Here is a 19,450-nt window from a genome sequence, read left to right as displayed (position 1 = left end):
GACTTGGCTGCCATGGTTCCCGTTGATGTGTTTTTTATGCACACTCTAACACAGAATAAAATACCAAGGTATCTTATCCTTTCTTGAACAAAGTTATTCGAATGCTGAAGATTTGCCTAAGGATCAATCGAAATAACTCCAAGGTTCTGGTATGTAGGGTCTCTAGTTGTGGATAAGCACAATTGGTTTGATGTGATTATGTTGGAATGACAAGGGGACTTACATTTGAATGCCTGAACGCTTAATTAGCTGGAACTTGAGTCCTAACTACCCACTGGGAGATAAAGAAATAACAAAAGCATAGGGTTTAGAGAATCTATTCTAGGACCTAGAATGTAAGAATATAGATGAATGACTAGGTGGAGTCCTCCTGGGTTAGGTCTCACCATCAAACTGAACAATTTGACATTAGCTCAGTGCAATCTTCTAAGGGAATTTTGAAGATGTTCGAATCAATACCATCACACATTGATCACCATTCAAGTTAATGCATAAGCAATGAGTGTAGAACAATTCGAAGTTAGGCTCATGCCAATCCAGTTGACCACAAAAGGCATGCTCACAATCAGTAAGAGGCTAGTGGTATGGACTAAAGGATTCCACACAAGTTCATTGAACAAATTCCTTCATTCAATCTAATTATTTACCATTTAACATGATGATCCAACAAGAAACCATGCGTATTGCAAGAAACAACACATTTCACCATAACTTCAATGAAAAATGAAGTTTATTTACAATTTTGGGCAACAATCTCTTGCCTTCTCTTCGTACTCTACTCTAATTGCTATTCTATTCACTATTTCTTTTCTACTGGCTATTCATCGCCTATCAACTATTGACTATTAACCTTTACAAATGAAGAGCTAGAGCTTTATATAGAGAACTCATTACAATTCAATGGCTTAGATTGATTTACAATCAATGGCTAGGATTACAAGATGGAAACCCTAATTAGGGTTTGTTACAACAAACTCTCTTAGCCAATGAGAAAATTACATTCAATGTTTGTGAACCAATAGGAAACAAGGGTAGGTACATCGGGGTTTGTGCCTTCATGTATAAGCATGGTTAACTGAATCTAGACATGTTGATGTGGACTCTCTGATTGGAGGAACAGTGACTGGGATGCCACCTTGTCTTGCGTTTGTGCTTGGTCAAGGAACATTGAGCAATATCTCTTGATACTCAATGTGATGATGATGAGAAGAGGACTTTGATTAACTCTTTTGAAACTATCTGCTTCTTCAGCATACCCTTGCATTGACCTTGGTTGATCCTCCTTCATCTTTGATGTACTTGATGAATGGTGTACCTTTCCTTGAGTCTCTTGTGTTTGATGGGGCCTCCTCTTGATTTCACGTAGTGGTGATAGGAAGTCAAGGTCAAGTCACTCCTTCTCCTCTGACATCTTGTGATTTCTCCATGTGATAGAATGAGGTCCTTGAGAATATCTTGCTCTATTGCATGTAATTGTTGATCATTCGAAATCCTTTTACCCAAGCAGCACCTTGGGTCTCCTTCCATGCATTTAAGGTTTCGTTGATGATGATGAGGTTTGAAGAGGCTGTCCTTGTCCTTGCCTAATCTCCTTCCAACTTGGTCTTGTAGATCTGCAAAACAAACAAAAGATGGTGTCAAGCACATATGATATATTCATCCTAACATGGTATTTCTCACTTCAAACCATCAACAAGAAGGCACTAGGATCAATTTTGCTCTGGACCCTTTGGAAGGTACATGAGCGAATTAGGAGTTGTCTCAAGCTTTCTCACTTTTCAAATGAAAGCACTCTCAAATTCATAGTTCTTAGGATTGCTTGAACACTAGAATCACCTTTAAGAAGATCTTCAACACAATTTCATTAGCTAAACCCTCTCTCCCAAGGGATTTCGCTCCTATACCCTTGGAAGGACATGAGCTATAATGAAAATTTGCTCTGGACCCTTTGGAAGGACATGACTTATAATGAAAATTCGCTTTGGACCCTTTGGAAGGACAGGACCTATAATGAAATTTTCGCTCTGGACCCTTTGAAAGGACAGGACCTATAATGAAAATTCGCTCTGGACCCTTTGGAAGGACATGACCTATAATGAGATTTTCGCTCTGGACCCTTTCCAAGGACAGGCCCTAAAATGGAATTTTCGCTCTGGACCCTTTGAGAGGTACATGAGCGAATTAGCTTCTTAACTAGCTAAATTCACTTATTGTCTTCTTTTTATCATTTTAGCCTTAGATTCCAATTCTTTCATATGAAGATATCATCATTTTGACCCTCAGGAAGGCCTATAAGAGATTTCGCTTGGGTACCTTTGGAAGGTACGTGACCTCAAAGAAAATTCACTCTGGACCCTTTGGAAGGGTCAGGAGCGAATTTGGCATTTTGCTCAATTTACCTCACATTTCTCATGATCTTGTCTTAGACTTGACCTTTGAATCCTTCTCACATCAAGATCATGTTAATTTGCCTTCAAATCTACTCAAAGCGGGATTCATTCAATTGTTTGAGGTGAAGAATTAGCTTTTTCAAGAATTTCGCCTTGGTACCTTTGGAAGGTACATGACCCTCTAAGAGTTTCGCTTTGGACCCTTTGAGAGGATCAGGAGCGAATTTGCTCCTTTAAGCTCAATTCACACTCCTTTTCACTTAGCTTCATCTTAGACTTGACTTTTGAATCCTTTTCCCACCATAACCAAGTCAATTTGTCCTCTATTTGGCTCAAAATGAGATCGATTCAATGTCTTAGGTGAGATAGGAGGTCCCCTTAAGGATTTCGCTCCTGTATCCTTGGAAGGGTCAGGAGTAAAATTGAGGCATTAGGCTTGGATGTCACTCAAATACTCATTCTTTCACCTTTATCCACATTGCCCTGGCTTTAGCTCATGCTAGGAAATCACTCTAAGGGGTTTTCTTTCTCAAAAGCTAAGGTCAAATACCAAGTTTTACAAATTCGCTTGTGTACCTTAGAGAGGTACAGGACCTTCTAATGAAATTCGCTCTCGACCCTTTGGAAGGGTCACGAGCGAATTTGGCATTTATGTTCAAATTCCTAACATTTTCATCACTTCACTTTGTTGCAATTCTCTTCAAAGGCATGTATACATCAATCCTCTCTCAATCACGCCATAGGAACAAAGATTTTGGCCCAAACAAGGAGCAAAAAGGAAGATTTATAGAAATTTAGCCATCTTGGTCAAATTCCTAACATTTTCATCATCCAATCTTGTTTGAATTCGCTCACAAGGCATAGATAGGTCACTCCTTCTTCGATTAGGGCTGAGAAGCAAGGGTAACGGTCTAAGCTAAGACCAAGGGAGGAGATCTAAGGAAATTCGCTCTGGACCCTTTGGACCGATTCTAGAATTTTTGTGCCAGGAGGAGACGGTGGTTGTTCATCTTCTTGATGGATTGATTCTGCATTCTCCTCATGGACTGGGGAAGGAATTTCCATCTTTGCCAAAGATTGATCAATGGCCAATACATTTATGTTTGCGGATGCAACAGAACGAGATGGTTCCACCCTTTGTTTCTTTTGAACAGGTCCTTCAGTCATAATTGCCTTTCCTTTTGTTGTTGAAGAACTTTCTACTTTTTGTTTTGTATTTTCAATTTGCTTGGCACTTTGAGAAGATTCAGCATTCGAGGAACATTCCTCCGCTTCTTCCATAAAGTCATACATCAAGTTCACTTTTCTTTTTCTCAGCCTTTGTATCTGCTAATCCACCCACCATCTAGAATAGTTTTCTACTGGTCGCATCAGGGTAGCTAGGTCAGCATGTTCGGGTTTTGACCATTTGATAGGAGGGAGAGGTGCATCCCCATCGAAGTGTGGCTAAGTGCACTCCTCACTTTCTTCCACTTGATCTGGTACAGGGAAAAGTTTAGTGATCCTGATTAAACAAATGTGTAACCTAGACCATGTCCTTTTCCTGACAGCGTACTCATCAGCAACATCAGCCCAATAGTCTTCTATATCCACTCCATGTCTAAATCTTTCTCCATTCACTAATTCAATATTGTCGCGAGGATCAAAATTTGCCCTAGATTGGTAAAAGGTAAGAGAGTATCATTGCATCTCCAATCTAGCTGTTTCAGCTGCTTGTGCTAGAAGGACAAGATTCTGGCATGTTTCCAATAAAGAATGGAAAAGAGATAGCAACCTTTTGTCTTATTCTCTTGAAGCTCCGATATGTTTCTATCTGTCTGAGAACTTCCAACAAGACCATCTTGTTGGTTGGATAAATTGGCAATCGGTAAGGACAACTAGTGAAACCTTGGATTCTGATATAAGTGAACTTTGGAAACTGGGTAAACCAGGATCCGTACTTGCTGATTAGACTTTTTGATTCAGGAGAGAGTCTTTTATGGGTACCTCCGTGCAATGTTCTTGTGATATACATGAGGAACGCATCATTCGCCCATTTGAAATGACTTTTCTCCTTGAGCTGCAGCTGAGGATAACAATCATATGACCGGAATTCATTTTCACCACCTCCAATCGCACCTTTGCAAATTGGTCTTGAATATCTGTATGTTGTAGCCAATAGATAGACTATGTAAGAACTCATGTAAAATGTCTTCGTTCTCTCCAAGTTGATCAACTGTTCATGAAGGTTGTCGTTGATTATGCGGGACCAATTGAATAACTTGGTTCTTGAGGTGATTTCATCTATGAAATAGTACATCCATGTGTGGAATAATGCACCTTCAGGGCTGCCCATTATTCTGTTTAGTAGAAAGATGATATCACTATATTCTTCCTTGAAGAAAGGACGCAGTAGATGCTTTGGCACTTTCCCTTGAGGTCTTTTCTTCTCTAACCAAGACTTGTTAACATTCACAACACAGAGTTCCATTGACTATCATAGACCCTCTTGATTTGCTCCTTAGTCTTGTATGTGGGCTTACTATGGAATGGTATGCCAAATGTCTCTTGAATGTATAATTTTGAAAGATTGGCCAGGACTCTTCCATTTGGTGCAATTATCTCTCTTGACTGTGCGTTATAATGCAAGGCACACTTAACTATCAGCTCAACACACTCCTTGGTTGGTGGGAATCCAACTGCTTGGACAATTCCATTGCGCATCATTTTGCGAGCAATAGGTGTAGGAATGTGTCCATCGTGCCCATACATTCTTTTCTTAAGTTCCTCCAAATCAACATGTACGAGGTCTGTGTCAGTGATGTTCTTCCATTTGGATTTGATCTTGGATTTCAACTGTGCTCCCTTGCCAGCGAACTTCATCGGTACTTCCTTGGCCATCCATCTGAAAAACACATGAAAACTTAATATTATTTTCAGATTTTAATTCTGATTTTTAATCCTCTTTTCTGAAAATTTCACTTTCAGCCTGTTATAAGGTTAAGTTTCTGCAAAAAAGCAGACTGAAAAGGAAGGGTTTGGCCAAGAAATTGATAAAATTGCGGAAAATAAGACAGAAAGGTAAGAAAATTCAGTCAAATTGAATCTTTGAATGACTGAAATTTACCTTCTACTCTGACAATCTGTCTTAAAATCAAAGAAAGCACTCAGTTTCTTGACCTAACGCTTAGAAGATTTTCACTTCTTGAAAAAATTCTTTTCAAAAATTCAAAAATCACAAATTTTGAGAGAAAACTTCTCTTCAATGGTCTCCAAATTCTCAACTTGAGTAGTGAATTGTGAAATGAATTGGTTGAAAATATATAGAATCTGGGATTCTTAAACTTAGAAGTTTTTTTTTTAATTATTTTATTATTTTTTTGCGTCTTAATCTTTTCCAAAATGGAAAGTTTATTTTCTCTCAAAATTCCATCCTTTCCAAAAAAAACAAAGAATCCTCTAGATTTTCTTTTAATTTCCAAAATTTTTGAATTTTTTTTTGAAATAATTTTAAGTGTTGAAAAATAATCTTGATTTTGGAAAATAATTAAAAATTTATTTCTTGTGTCAAAATTATTTTCCAACTTGTTGGTCTGATTTCATGTGTAATTTGCGAAAATTTTGTCTTTTTTAGGTATGGCGAATTTTTATCTTTTGTCAGGCATCTTCATATATTCCATTTATGCTTGGATGAATGAATTTGTGTCTGTGCTTGATTAAATTTGTTTGGACAAGGGTTCAGACAATTTTTCAGTTTTGTCTTATGTCTTGATTGCTGATATGTAATGCTTTAGGGTTTGTGTCTGGAAGGAATTTGTTTCGATCTTTACCTTCATGTCAATTGGTTTTGCTCTTGGATTTGGAATGTTCTTGGACAATCATCCTTCAATTTGCTTTAATTTGTTTTCCTTTAGGCGAACTTGAACTTTGTTTGTCTTGTCATGGCGAAGCTTGAAGGGTTTGACGCATTATTTTTTATCATGGACATGCTTTGTGTATGGCCTGCCAACTTATGTCTTGGATCAGATTTGGAAGGATTTTGAACCCAAGATTTGCTTTCAAAATCTTGGAGGCAGATTGGCCTATGCATCTTAAGTTAGTGATCCCAAGGTCATCGTCAAGCTCCTTGTTAGAAGTAAAGAAATTGGAATCACACCATTTGTAGGGTCTTTTCGCTTTTTTTGCTTGTCAGCTCCACATAGGCTAATATCGCCATCTCTATTTCCTTAACTAGGTTTCCTATATCAGGAAGAGGTTCCTTTCTTGTTGCTTTGAAGGAGGGGCACAATCAACATCAACTTTGGGAATTCATTTTTGGGATACACCTTACATGAATGAGATCTACTTTGACATTTTAAATAGAACCAATTTGGCTCGTCAACTTTGACGAAATGCGACCTTTCATCCTCCTCTATAGATGGGAGTGCACTTTAGTAGTTCCACGTTAGTCATTGTTGTCCTAAAGTATTGGCGACCATTGAAGATTATAGAGTCTTCCATTTTTTGGTCTCATATGTTGAACTCGCAATCAGATTGAAATTTGGCTGTTAAGATACAAGGAAGAGGAAGTGATCAGTAATCTTCCATTTTCTTTTAAGAATTTGATCTCTCTCTTTGAGTTTTCAAATGCCTCTAGCAAAAATCCTTTAGGGATAAACTATACATCTAGGGATGGAGTCCAATTGTGTTGGATCCATTCCAACATCTTCATTTTGGGAAGGCAGTTGCCTATTAGTCTCCCAAGAATTGCTTGTGTAGCATAATCCTTAGCTCTTTATCAATAGAAATCCTTAGGTCTTCTACTCTTCCACTTCACGATAAGCATTCTCTCCTTTCTTATCTTGAGAATTGTGAATTTGTTTCAATTTTTTTTGAGTGAGCCATTTCTATAAAAAACATTTATTAATTGATTATTGTTAATAGTTAAATTTATATATTAAATTTATTGTTCATATATATTTATATCCATATCATGATTAATGATATCATGTAGGATGATTCTACATACATCCACATTATTATTTAAGAATATTAAATATATCAAGAAAAATATATCGATATGATTTTGAGTAATTGCTATACACCGAAAAGGCTTGTGTTTGTGAGCACACATAAATGCTTTAGTTCCTCCTAACTTTTTCCTATGCTTCAAAATTCTCCGGAATATGGATTGCATAGTTTTCGCACGCATCTCTAGTTGCTGATTGGTTGAGTCTATTCACAATGTATTTGATTCTCCCCTAGGGCAACCATTACTTTCTTACGATTCTCCAAACTTTTTGATTTGATGGCACCCATTACTATGTTACGATTTATCCAAACTTTTTGATTTGATAGTTTTTTGTTTTGATGAATTGCTGGTTTCTCTACCTTTAATGGTCTAATAAGTAGGCATCACACATATCTCTCTTTTTCCACCTAGTGGGTGGTTTAGTTTTACAATTTAGGGTTTCTTTCCAAGTTATTAACTTTTTCAAGGGGGATGCCCAACTGTGTTTGATATTTCTTGAAGATTTCTATAGTATTTGAGTTTTTTCTTGTCAATGGCAAGGGTTAGGGGATGAGTGAGGATGTTTCTCAATTTAAAAAAAATGAATTTAAGTATAATTATATCAAATTTTAAAATATTAATATTAGATATAATATATTAAATTTACAATATTAAATTAAATTTTAAAATTTTATATAGTAAAATTTCTATTAATTAAAAGAATTGAAATTTTAACCTCAACGGTAATAAATTTACAAACAAATATATATTAATAAAAACTATATAATAATAATAAATATATAAATAAAATTAGTGTAGGACGTACTATAGTTATAATTTATAAAATTAATAACATAAGTAAGGGAGGGCAAGGACTATCCAATCCTTAGAATGCACCAAGATATTATTACCCATCATACATTATTAATACATTGTAATAGATGTTTGGTGCATCCTATAGATTGTATAGCCATTCCCTAACTCGATTTACTTAGATCCATCCATATATCTAGATCATTCATCTACACAATCTCAATGCCCCTCTATTATATATCTTCCCCCCTAGGTGATATTCATATCCTCCTCCCTGGAGATTTATTTATAAAATAAAACTTACTAAAGTTATAATTCATTAATATTAATATTTGTTATTAATTTTTTTTTAAAGCTAGGCTAAAAGACACATTTAAAAGAAAATGTCAAAAGCAAACGATCAAGATAATGAAAAGAAAAACGGTATAACAAAGTTGTCGATGTACATTAACTTTTGCCTGTGACATCAATACAAACGAGTTGCCTCTGTAGACACGAATCGATGAACGAGTAGATGGATTCACACTTAACATGGATAAATGAAAACAAAAACGTTGGTAGATGAATGATGAGTGCGGATGTTGTAGATTCTCACTTACATGGATAAATGAAAATGAAAACGTTAGTAGATGAATGATGAGTGCGGATGTTGTAGATGAGTGCGAATGTTGCATGCATCTGCCATTGTCAAATGCGATCAGATGCTTTCACCACTGTCAAGCGCCTTCAGACACCACCATGAAGCGTGAACGGAAAGGGTACATAAAGCTGAAGCTACATGAGAAAAACTGCAGTACTGGTAGATCGTTGTGATGAACAACTAAAGCAAGGGACACATTTTTAGAATGTGTTGTTTCGGCGAGAATGGCAGGCTGTCCCTGGACTTACCTGACCGTCATATAGCTGCTTCCGGGACCTTTCTTCTCAGATGGCAGGAATAGGGGATGGCCCGAGGATGTTTCTGATCTGTTCCCGTGTCCTTGAAATATCTTGGGTATTGGGATGGCTAGAAAAGAGTTGGAGATACATGCCTGTGTTACATGGTGAACAAGCTATTTTTACAACTGATGTGATATGGTGTACTATCTACCTCTTATTAATAGATAACATTAGATTGGGTCATCTTCAAAATCTCAATGAAGCTGGCTGGCTAGATACCAAGTTTAAAATTTACATGACTATTGAAACTTTATGTTTTCCTTAAATTGGGTAATCCATAACATTATAGTACACATGATAAATGAATGACCAGGGGTCCAAGAGTGTAACAAGCTCTTACTTAGTGCCTAAACTCTTGGAAACATTTTTGAAAGCTTCTTGAAGTTTTCAGTACAATAACTCATTCTTCAATACATCTCAAGCTTCCCATAATGTTTATTTTTCTAAAATTAGCTAGGGACAGAGATCCTAGACCAACTAAAACTTAACTGACAATATTCACCACTAGATATAATATCAAGATGGTAACTCGAAGTAAAAAGGAGATGGATGTATAAAAATGCATACCTGCTATCATGAAACACCATAATTGAGCTGAATTTTCATCCAAAACAACTCCATAGATTATTGGAGATCAATTGGCAGAAAATGACTCATTAGATCTTTTACTAAGGTGCTATCTTATTCACCATGAGCATCTACTACAATTCAATGGCCATCTGAAAATTGCACCCAGTCGACTTGCATACTTATATTTAAACTTACAGTTCACACGAATCAAGAGGAACCGAGAAAAAGATGGTATTGATTCATCTTCATCAGACCAAGTATTTATTAGTTCGTTACCCAAAGTTTCTTACGATTTCCTGTAAAGGCCTGACTGAAATAGAGTTGTCTATATCCTATTCTGAGATTGTAACTGGCCTCACACTCTCAGGATTTCAACAGCAGTAGATCTAGCAGGCAACCTGTGTCTTTCAGTGATCAAATCTCCAAGAATCATCTAACAAACAATTCCACATTTTCTGATTTTTTGTATTATGCAGTGTCTGTTGTAGTTGGAAATTGAAAATGTAGCATTTTAGGAGTAGAAGAGAATTTGTCTTTCTCAGGAAAACAAATCAAGGTATAACTTAGGATTGAAACCGCTCAAACTAGGAGAGCAATCGAATGAGTTTCTTCCATCCATATTACAACTGCAAGCATTTCCAAAAACAAAATATCTATTCCTTCCTGATTCAGGAAGGCAATCAAATGCATTTAATCCATAAGACGATTCCTTGTCGCATCATTTGACTGGTAACAGTATAGTTCTTTTTCATTCATTAAGTTTGCATTCACAGTACATCATATTGGGGATAATGCAGAGCACTTTAACAAGGCAGTCTTCGTGTTTTCAAATACCAATTTGTTATGAATGCCTATAGATAGAGTGATGTTCTAGTTTGATTCTTTGTTTTCATAGTTTTGAAGCTTTTGCGATAGTGGTTTTTCTCAATGAATTAATGAGCGCTCTATTGGGTTCATTTCCTAGCAAAAAACAAAATATTCAGTATATTTCAGGTATATGGTCGTTCACATTATTCTCAGACAACTGGACACTTATTTCATTCTAATAGAAGATTTTGCAAAAGCTTGTTTCAGGCAAGTAATAAATTCTTATATTGGTTTTTCCTATATAATTGTTTTTATTTTTTCTCCATTCAGGAAGAGGAAGATCGATGCAAGAGAGAAAAGCCAAATAGTGGGAAAGGTTTAAAGAAGCAAATAAAAGAAAAGGGTCAGAAAGGCTCAAAGAATTCAAAATCAGGAAAGGTGAATCTTTAGAATATTGTGGAAAATTATTGGTTTTGATTTTATTTGATTAGGATTTATTTATAAGCGGATGCAAACTAATGACCATAACCTGATTACTTTAGTCTTTATTGGATGAAATTTTGTCTGTCTGTCTATGTGTCTATCTATTTTGAAAAATGTTGAGACTTTTAGATAGATAGATCTATAAAATATCTGAGCAAGTCATTAATAATTAAATATAATATATTCTTTAGAACAAGCTACATAAAAACAAAAACAAATATTGCTAAAACCTTTTCTTTCTTTGTATTTTATGATACCTCAACTAAACAATGCTGATGTGGTACTGTTTTTCGATAAGGACCCCAAACATATTACCTGGAAGCAGTAAACTTTCTAAGTAAGCTCATATAAAAAATTGAGTAATTCAAATTGCCATGTAAGCATTCGAGGGATGCAAAGTTAGCCCAGAAAAAATTACTCAGCCCTTTCCTCTAGTCGTTGTTCTTTTTGTTTGATTTTAGAGATTCCCCACGTTGCTTGATCTGATTATCTAATTCCTCATTTATCACATAAAGGTTTTCCTTTGCAAATAAGTTTTGTAATCACTTCCAAACCATAAGCAAACTGCCTTTCATTCAAAATAATCAACTTCACTTTGATTGATCAAATCCTAGTAGTTGCTTGTGAAGAACAACTTTTACATCTTAAGTCACTAAAAGCATTATAATCATCAGATATACTGCATGAATTTGGAAGTAATCCGTATGTTTATATTTGAAAACCAAACAACTATATCATCTAATAGGTGGTTATTAGAGTATTCGCTATTGATGAAATAGAGTGATTTGCTTCTAACTTATGCTAACATTTACTCGTATTTCCTTAAATTGTTCAGCTAATGTGTATGTTTGTGTGCTGGTTGTCCACTTTGTGGGCTAAACATGTAACTGTTCGAATCATTGTTTTGTGAAAGAATTAATCATTTTTTATAAATATTTAGGGGGGGAATGGATCAAATGGAATGAAAGAGGAAAAGAACTCTGCAAGGCGACCTGATTTGAAGGCTATTAGTAAGGTAATTTGTTGAATATTCTGTTTTGTGCTATCTTTTCCTCTTTATAATTATTTTTGTATAGTTTACACCATCACATGTTCAAGACATGGATCTTATTGTCATTTTTAGATAGAAGTGGCTCGTCTGTGCTCTAGATTTGTTTTTAAAGGGTACTTAAAAGTAACTTTGCAGTAAGACAACTAGATTTTTTTCATCATGATTTTGATGGCATTGACATCAAATAATTCTAGAACATATAAAATACAAACTTGGACCTTTGGGCAACATTTAATAATTGAAAAAATGTGATTGTTGTTTGTGTCTAATATTTTTCTTTTGGTCCAAATTGTATTGCATGCTCAATGGAGATGGACCCAAAAATGCTTGTTAGAGATTGAGAAGGGCCTACTATCTTATACCTATCCCTCGATAGGGGCTTAGAGAAAGCTTTGGAAGCAATATTAATGCCATAGACAATTTGGGTGACGCTATTCTTACTTTGCAATGAAGCATTAGTGAACTTTTGCACATGTTATGTGTCTCCACACGTTTGTCCATGTAGTCTTTGATGATTGTAAGGCACTTGGAATGATTAGTGTTTTTTTATCACTCTTACAAAACACAACTCTATGTCTAAGTATTTAAGTTTGTGTTTTCGGAGAGTTCTATGCCATATCTTGGTTTTGCATTTCATCAATAAAGGGTGTTTGTATGCTAATAACGAGATATAGATTGGCAAATACTTGGCAATTTAAATCATGTATACTAAGTTGCTGAATTGTGGGATTTTCCAGGCAATTCCGGGTATATCGGATTCTGAAATGATTCTCTTGTGGGTGCGTCTAGGGTTTGTGTTTTTAGATGCCAAAATGTTTAGTGATTCTTGTTTGATCTTTTTGCTATTCGTAAGACCTACAATGCCAACTGGTGAACTCAAAACTTATCTATCATGAGATTCTAGTTTGATCTTTTTGATATTGAAAACTGAATTTAAATTAGTGTGTTACATTTCAAAATTTGAAATTTGTAATGGTTTTGTTTAGCATATGTATTGGTATATGACATTCTAAACTTAATTTTATACACACACATGCACATACACATACATTGTATATATGTATGTATGATGTATATGTAAATGTCTATATGTATATATATGTATTTGTATATATATGTATATGTATATATGTATATATATATGTATATGTCTATGTATATGTATATCTATATGTATATGTCTATGTATATGTAAATATATATGTATATGCACATGCACATGCACATGCAAATACACATATACATATATAGACATATATATGTATGTATGTATGTATGTATGCATGCATATAGATATGTATGTAAATATATCTGCACACACACACATATATTTTATTTTTGCATGAACGTGCCGAAAATGTACTTAGCCCCCCCAAAAAATTCAGTCGTATCTGCGTTTCATACCACATACCTGTTCCTGTACCCAATTCGGCAACTTTGTTGTCCTCAATTTTTGATTTCAAAAATTGGACTATCATATAGAAATTTTTGTTAAAAAATGAAAATTTTTACTCTATGGCACACTTCCCGAGGCAGAAATTCGCCCCATCCTTGGACTGGATCGATCGTTGATCCATCCCCAAGCTACGTTTCGAATTTCGTCGCGTTTCGAGTCCGTTTGCTATGTTTTTGCTTCAATGTAGGGGAATTTTTCGATGATTACCAGTAACTGGTAATTTGTTTTTCAAAACCCCCTTGAAGCTTTTTAGGCTTGTAGGGGAATTTTTCTCCAACTGCAAGTTTTTATAAAACTTGTAATGAGGGTTTTAAAACCCCCCTTACCAGTAGTTTGACTTTAAGTTAAAATAAAACTTGTAAATGGGATTTTAAAATCCCTTTACATGTTTTAAGTGAAATCACTTGTAATTTCTTTTCTAAAACCCGAAATTTGCCTTAGAGGCAAAAATATGAACATTTTGTAAAACTACTTGTTTTGTTTCCAAAACCCGAAATTCTTCCATGCCATTGCAAGCTGATTTGGGTTCGAATTTTTTGGAGGAAATGTAGGGATTCCTTCCAAGTGTGGATTTGCTGCAACTTTGAAGGATTCAAACCCATTTTCCATGCATTCATTAAACCATTTTTCGCCATTTGTCTTCTTCAAACGTTTTTTCTGAATCTTGCATTTATTCGATTTGCCATGGTTTGGGGGTTTGAATCCATCTACTCCTAAGGCGTTTTTCACTCAACTATAAATGCGTTGGATTCTAAGCATTTATCAAACCATTTTATGCGCATTTTTGGTTTCGGATTTGCAAAAAAGGCCCTAAAAACCAGTCACGTTTTTTGCCAAAAATGCATTCTTCGCCTATAAGGTATGCTTTCAATCCTAAATCGTTTTTGCTTTGTCTTGTATTTAATAATGAATGAAATCAGTTTCGAACTACTTCCTTGGCATTTTTACGTGGCATTTTTTAGAGCAAATCGGTTTTATTTTTGTCACAATGCGTGGCTAAGTCTTTTCCATTGTTTAATTTCTATTTAAAGGGTTTCATCTTCCATGTTGGGTTGATTCTCCAAGTTTGGATTTCTTCTCAACCTTGCAAGGTAATTTTTATTTTTGTATTTCTTTCTTTGCATTTTCTCTTTTAGTTTTAGTTTTGTTCATGTTCATAGTGGGTTTATGAGAGGAAATTCCCCATTTTACAAAGAAATTTGTAAAGTAAAGTTGTTCTTCCCCTTTGTAATTCTCCTTCTTTACTTGCATTCGGGTTTTAGAAACCCGATTGCAAGTAAGAGGAAAATTTGTGTTCTTCCCTGTTTTGAACAAAGACTTAACCTTCTTTGGTCCAAAAATCAAGTTTCAAAATAAGAAAGATGTGTTCTTCCCAATTTGCAAAGAAATTTGCAAGTGTGAAAAGTTCTATCTCTTGACATGTTCTTCCCTTTTTGAACAAAGACTTAACCTTCTTTAGTCCAAAAATCAAGTTTCAATGACGAAAAAATCAAGTTCTTCCCAATTTCGGGTTTTGAAATCCGGATTGCAAGTTGAAAGTTCTTTCCATTTTGGCATGATAAAGTTCCAAGTGATCTTCTTGAAATTCATTTTTACCTATCCGTTTCCAATTCCCTCATCCGTACTTATCATCCTCGCCATTTCCTACTTGCCTGAATACCATTTTTTCATCCATTCCTTCGATTTTCAGTTTGTAAGTAAATTTGTATTTGGATTTAGAAAACCAATTGCAAATGTGTTCTTCCCAACTTCCAAACTGAAAATTCATTCTCCTTCCATTTATTCATGCTTCGTGTTTTGCAAGTATAATTGCATTCGGAATTTGGAAACCCGATTGCACGTTTGTACTTCCCTCTTGTGTACTTGCAAAACATGTTTCAAAACCCGACATAAGTCAAAAGTTTATCTTTCCACCTCTTATATTTCCTCTCACAAAGCCAAAGTACAAGAGTTAAACTTTCCCATTTGGAGGAGTGAAAATGTCTAAAGATACTGACTTTGATATTGCCTTGATACTCTTGGATCTACATTGCAACATTCCCAGTTGTTTTCAGATGATAGATGTACCATCATCTCCCATTCCAAAAAAGATGAAATACAGGTATGACAAATACCAAAATGAAGTTCCTTAGTCACATGTTTCCTCCTCCCTTGATCATATCAAGGATACTGAGATAGGGCATGTTGACATGTCCGAATTCATACAAAGGATAGAAGATCCGAAGGAGGGGGATATGCAACGGTTGCTGGACAGCCATATCCATCATGCCATATCCTTCCCAGTTGCTGCACTAGAACCGGAATTTATTCTAGCATGTGCCCGTCATTTTGATAAAGAGACACAAGTTATTAAAAATGATGATGGAGAAGTGATCATTCGCCTGGATGCAAAAGCCATAGAGAGGGTTTTCAAAATACCTTCTGAAACCATTTATATAGAGATCTCCAAGCAAAGTGTAGCTGAATACTTTGCCAAATGGGAGAAAGATTGAAAGCATCATATCAACAAATGGATTCATGAACCTCGCACTGCGCTTACTAGATGGGCAAAGTTATATCGATCCGATTTCAAGAATGAGATCGGTGATACTATTACTCTTCTGAGCCGTATGATGGGATTGGAGCATTCCAATGTTTTTGAACCTTGGATGTACCAATTTATTATGTTAATAAGGCAGTTTCAGCACATCTGTTGGGGTGAGATCATCAGTGATGCTTTGTGTGAACAACTTGCAGTCGTCCCTATTACTTTCACCTTCTACATGAATTCATATCTCGTGTATATTGCCGCGTCACTTAAACATTTCCCAGGTCTTTCTACCAAGGGTGGCCGCATGCTTGTACCGGTTTGGGAATACTATGATCAGTTGCCTCTAAGATCAAGTAGGTCTCATTTCAGAAGGGTTCAGGACGCTTTCTTTGGTCATTACCTGTGCCAATTTGACAAGAACCTGAAGAACAAAAGAGTCTCAGATGAAGCATGGGAAAGGGTGAAAGAATATGGTTGTTTGTCTCTCCAGTTTCCAACTTTTACCTGCATGAGAGTTGGATGCTATGGCGGGCAGCCTTACATGCTCCCACGATACCCAACTTATAAGATTATTCTCATGGAATTGGGAAGGCAGATCATGGTTGTGCATACACATCAGTCAGTTAAGCACAAGGTTGGCATGGGTATTTCTTCTAACAACCCATTGAAGATTGGTCAATATTCTCTAATGACTTCAATCAAGGCCAGGGCTATGGAGACCGAGTTGGAGGAAATTAGACTCAAAAGATTCAAACCTAGAGCTGATTTCGATTACCGAGGCATGAAGGAGAAGATCAAGAAGACCTTCATCCATGTACATCGGACAGAAGATATCTGGGTTGATCTCTGTACAGAAAAGGAGATTCGCAAGATGGATTACTGCCGACTCACTGCAGAACAAATTGTGGATCTAAACCTCGTGAACATGCCACAAGGTATGATTGATGATGGCAACATTCTTGATCCTGAGTTTGTCAATCAGAATGTTGATGAGGCTTCACTTCCTTCTATCCACTGGTCCCATAAGGAAGGCACTTCTATCTTGGATAGATTTCAGTCAGTTCTTGCCAATACCAATATCTGGCTTAAGAACAATGGTGTCAAGCTCACTAAGATTAAGGTTGGGAAAGAAGACGATTCTACAGGTCCTCTTGGGCGGAAGTTTGAAATTCAACTGGACAAAAAAGAAGGTGCATCTTGTTCTAGTAAAAGGATCAAATTGCGAGTCAGTCGTGCAATGGTGCTTCCTCCCCAGGAAATAACAGTCCAAGGTAAGGAGAAGCCACGGTTGGAAATTCATGTGATTGATCCTGAAGCTTCAGATGAAGAAACTCAATCTGATAATGCTCCTCAGTCGCTTTCTACAGAGTCCCCACATGATTCTCTTTCTTCACTTCCTATTGAGGTACCCATGTTTCCTCCTATGATAGATGTGAACTCTCAATCTGCCCCTTCAGTTTCAGAATCTTCGCAGAACGTTCTTCCACTTTTAGTAGCAGAACCATCTCAAGGTCGTTCACAGGAAAATTTGTTGAATATCTTTTCAGATGATCCTTCATATGTACCTTTGTCTGATATTGACACTTCTTTGACTTGTTTCAATGAGTTCATGACATCTTCATCACATCCTGTCGTCACTCAGCAAACTATGGTGGCTATTCAGACGGACACTTCTCCCAAAGTCACCACAGTTATTCAAACAGAAACTGCTTCTCCCTCTATCCCAGAATCAGAGTTAATGGCTTTACCTCCATTGCTTAGTTCCTTCACTGCAAAGAGGAAGAAGCAGGTGATCTCACTTGATGCCTTTGACTACCAACAGTTGAAACAATCAAAACTTAAAGAGGGCAAAGACAGTTTCGAGGGTGACTGTTGATAAAAATTGGATGAGAGTGGCAGAAATTGCTGAACCAATATCAGATAAACCAGTTGAAGAAATGCAAGCAGTTGATTATCGGATCACAAAAGTGCAACTAGGTAAGCAGACTCATGAGGTTGTCAAACATGATGCTCAACAAATAGTGGCTACATTGGTACAACCGTATGATGAGGTGTTGACCAAGAAAGATCAATTGGAAGTAGAGAATCAAAGACTCATGGCAGCCATCCAAAGTATTACTCAACCTTCAAGTGGAGAAGGCCAAGTACCTATTTCTTCCAGGGTCGGTAAACCAATCCAAGGTATTGAGAGAGCCGCCCAAAAGGTTCAAGCCTTGGACACCTGGGTTGATCAATTGCATGACTTATGTTCACAAGTCATAAGACAGGTATTTGAAACAATGGTTAAATTGGAGATCATTGAAGATAAGTTGAATCAAATCTTGGGTGCTTTCAAACTAAATATGGAGAAGGTTGAAGGAAATTTAGTTTCTTGGTGAAAGATGCCTCAACATCAGTTGGGCGTTCTTCAGGTGCATGACGTAATTCCTTCCAGAGTCATGTACATTGAATATGAGGAACTTCTGGAGAACAAATCTCTTGTTCTCAAGTCACTCATTGAAGAAATTGATGAGACCTTAAAGTTGCGTGAAGCAGTCTTTCAAGATGTTACCTCTCGTTGTAAAAAGGTATCCTGCGACATTTTAAATCAGAATGATGAGTTGCTGCCCGAGGAAGAAGTTCTTGCAGATCTGCAACTCAAGATTCATGATGAATGGAGAAGTGAGCAATTCTCACTCGCTTCCATTCAAATATTGATTAAGTATCAAACTGAGTTGCAGGAAATCCAGTCCGCATTGGAAAAGGGCAACTCCATGCTATGCCAATGCCATGATGTTATCGTAAAGACTAGGGTGGTGGCTATGAACACTCACGAACCAGATCCTGATGAATTGCAAAAAGTTATTCAGAAGTTCGAATTGTTCATATCTTCAAGAGGTGCAACTTAAGTGTTTTGTAAAATTTTAAAATTGTAATTTCATAATTGTAGTTTCCCTTTCGGCAGGTTTACTTGTAAAAACGTTTTTGTAATTGCAAGTTGTCATCACTTGCATTTTTGTAATTGCAAGTTAACTCCTTACTTGCACTTTTGTAATTACTTGTAAGACAACTACAAGTTGTGTCCGATTAGGGTTGTAGCTGGAATAAGTCTTAGTTAGTTAATGAAGTCATAATTAGTTGTTGAATAGGTCTTGGTGGTTGAGGGAATTTCTCAAGTTAGTTAGGATCCTCCCACCTTTTTCTCAAGACTCCTCTCCTATAAATAGAAGAGAGGGTCCTTTGTAATCTTTATCTTTTAGGAAAGCAAGCAAAAACTCTGCCAAATTTACAGCAAGAAGTCTTTGAGCTTATGTATGTGAATTGAAGGTTTTGAAGAATAATAAAGAAGGATTACTCAAGTTTTGAGTCTTTGAGTTACAAGTTTGAGTTTGACTCTTTTTATTTATTCTATGCAAAGTGTTTCTAAAGGAGCTTAGTCCAATCTGATTTGAAGTCTTTGAGC

At 36.2% G+C, this 19,450-nt stretch overlaps 1 protein-coding gene across 1 annotated transcript in view; it reads left to right on the top strand.

Moving 5' to 3' along the window:
* LOC131075930 (histone-lysine N-methyltransferase, H3 lysine-9 specific SUVH4) overlaps positions 1-19,450 on the top strand; it is a 122,946-nt gene that overhangs the window by 22,242 nt on the left and 81,254 nt on the right. The window contains exons 2-3 of the mRNA XM_058012893.2: positions 10,819-10,926; positions 11,912-11,986. Coding sequence (XP_057868876.2) covers positions 10,819-10,926; positions 11,912-11,986 — 183 coding nt within the window. The remainder of the gene's footprint in view (positions 1-10,818; positions 10,927-11,911; positions 11,987-19,450) is intronic.

This window comes from Cryptomeria japonica, chromosome 9, assembly GCF_030272615.1.
Source record: "Cryptomeria japonica chromosome 9, Sugi_1.0, whole genome shotgun sequence".
NCBI lineage: Eukaryota > Viridiplantae > Streptophyta > Pinopsida > Cupressales > Cupressaceae > Cryptomeria > Cryptomeria japonica.
This window is presented reverse-complemented; position numbering and strand designations above follow the sequence as displayed.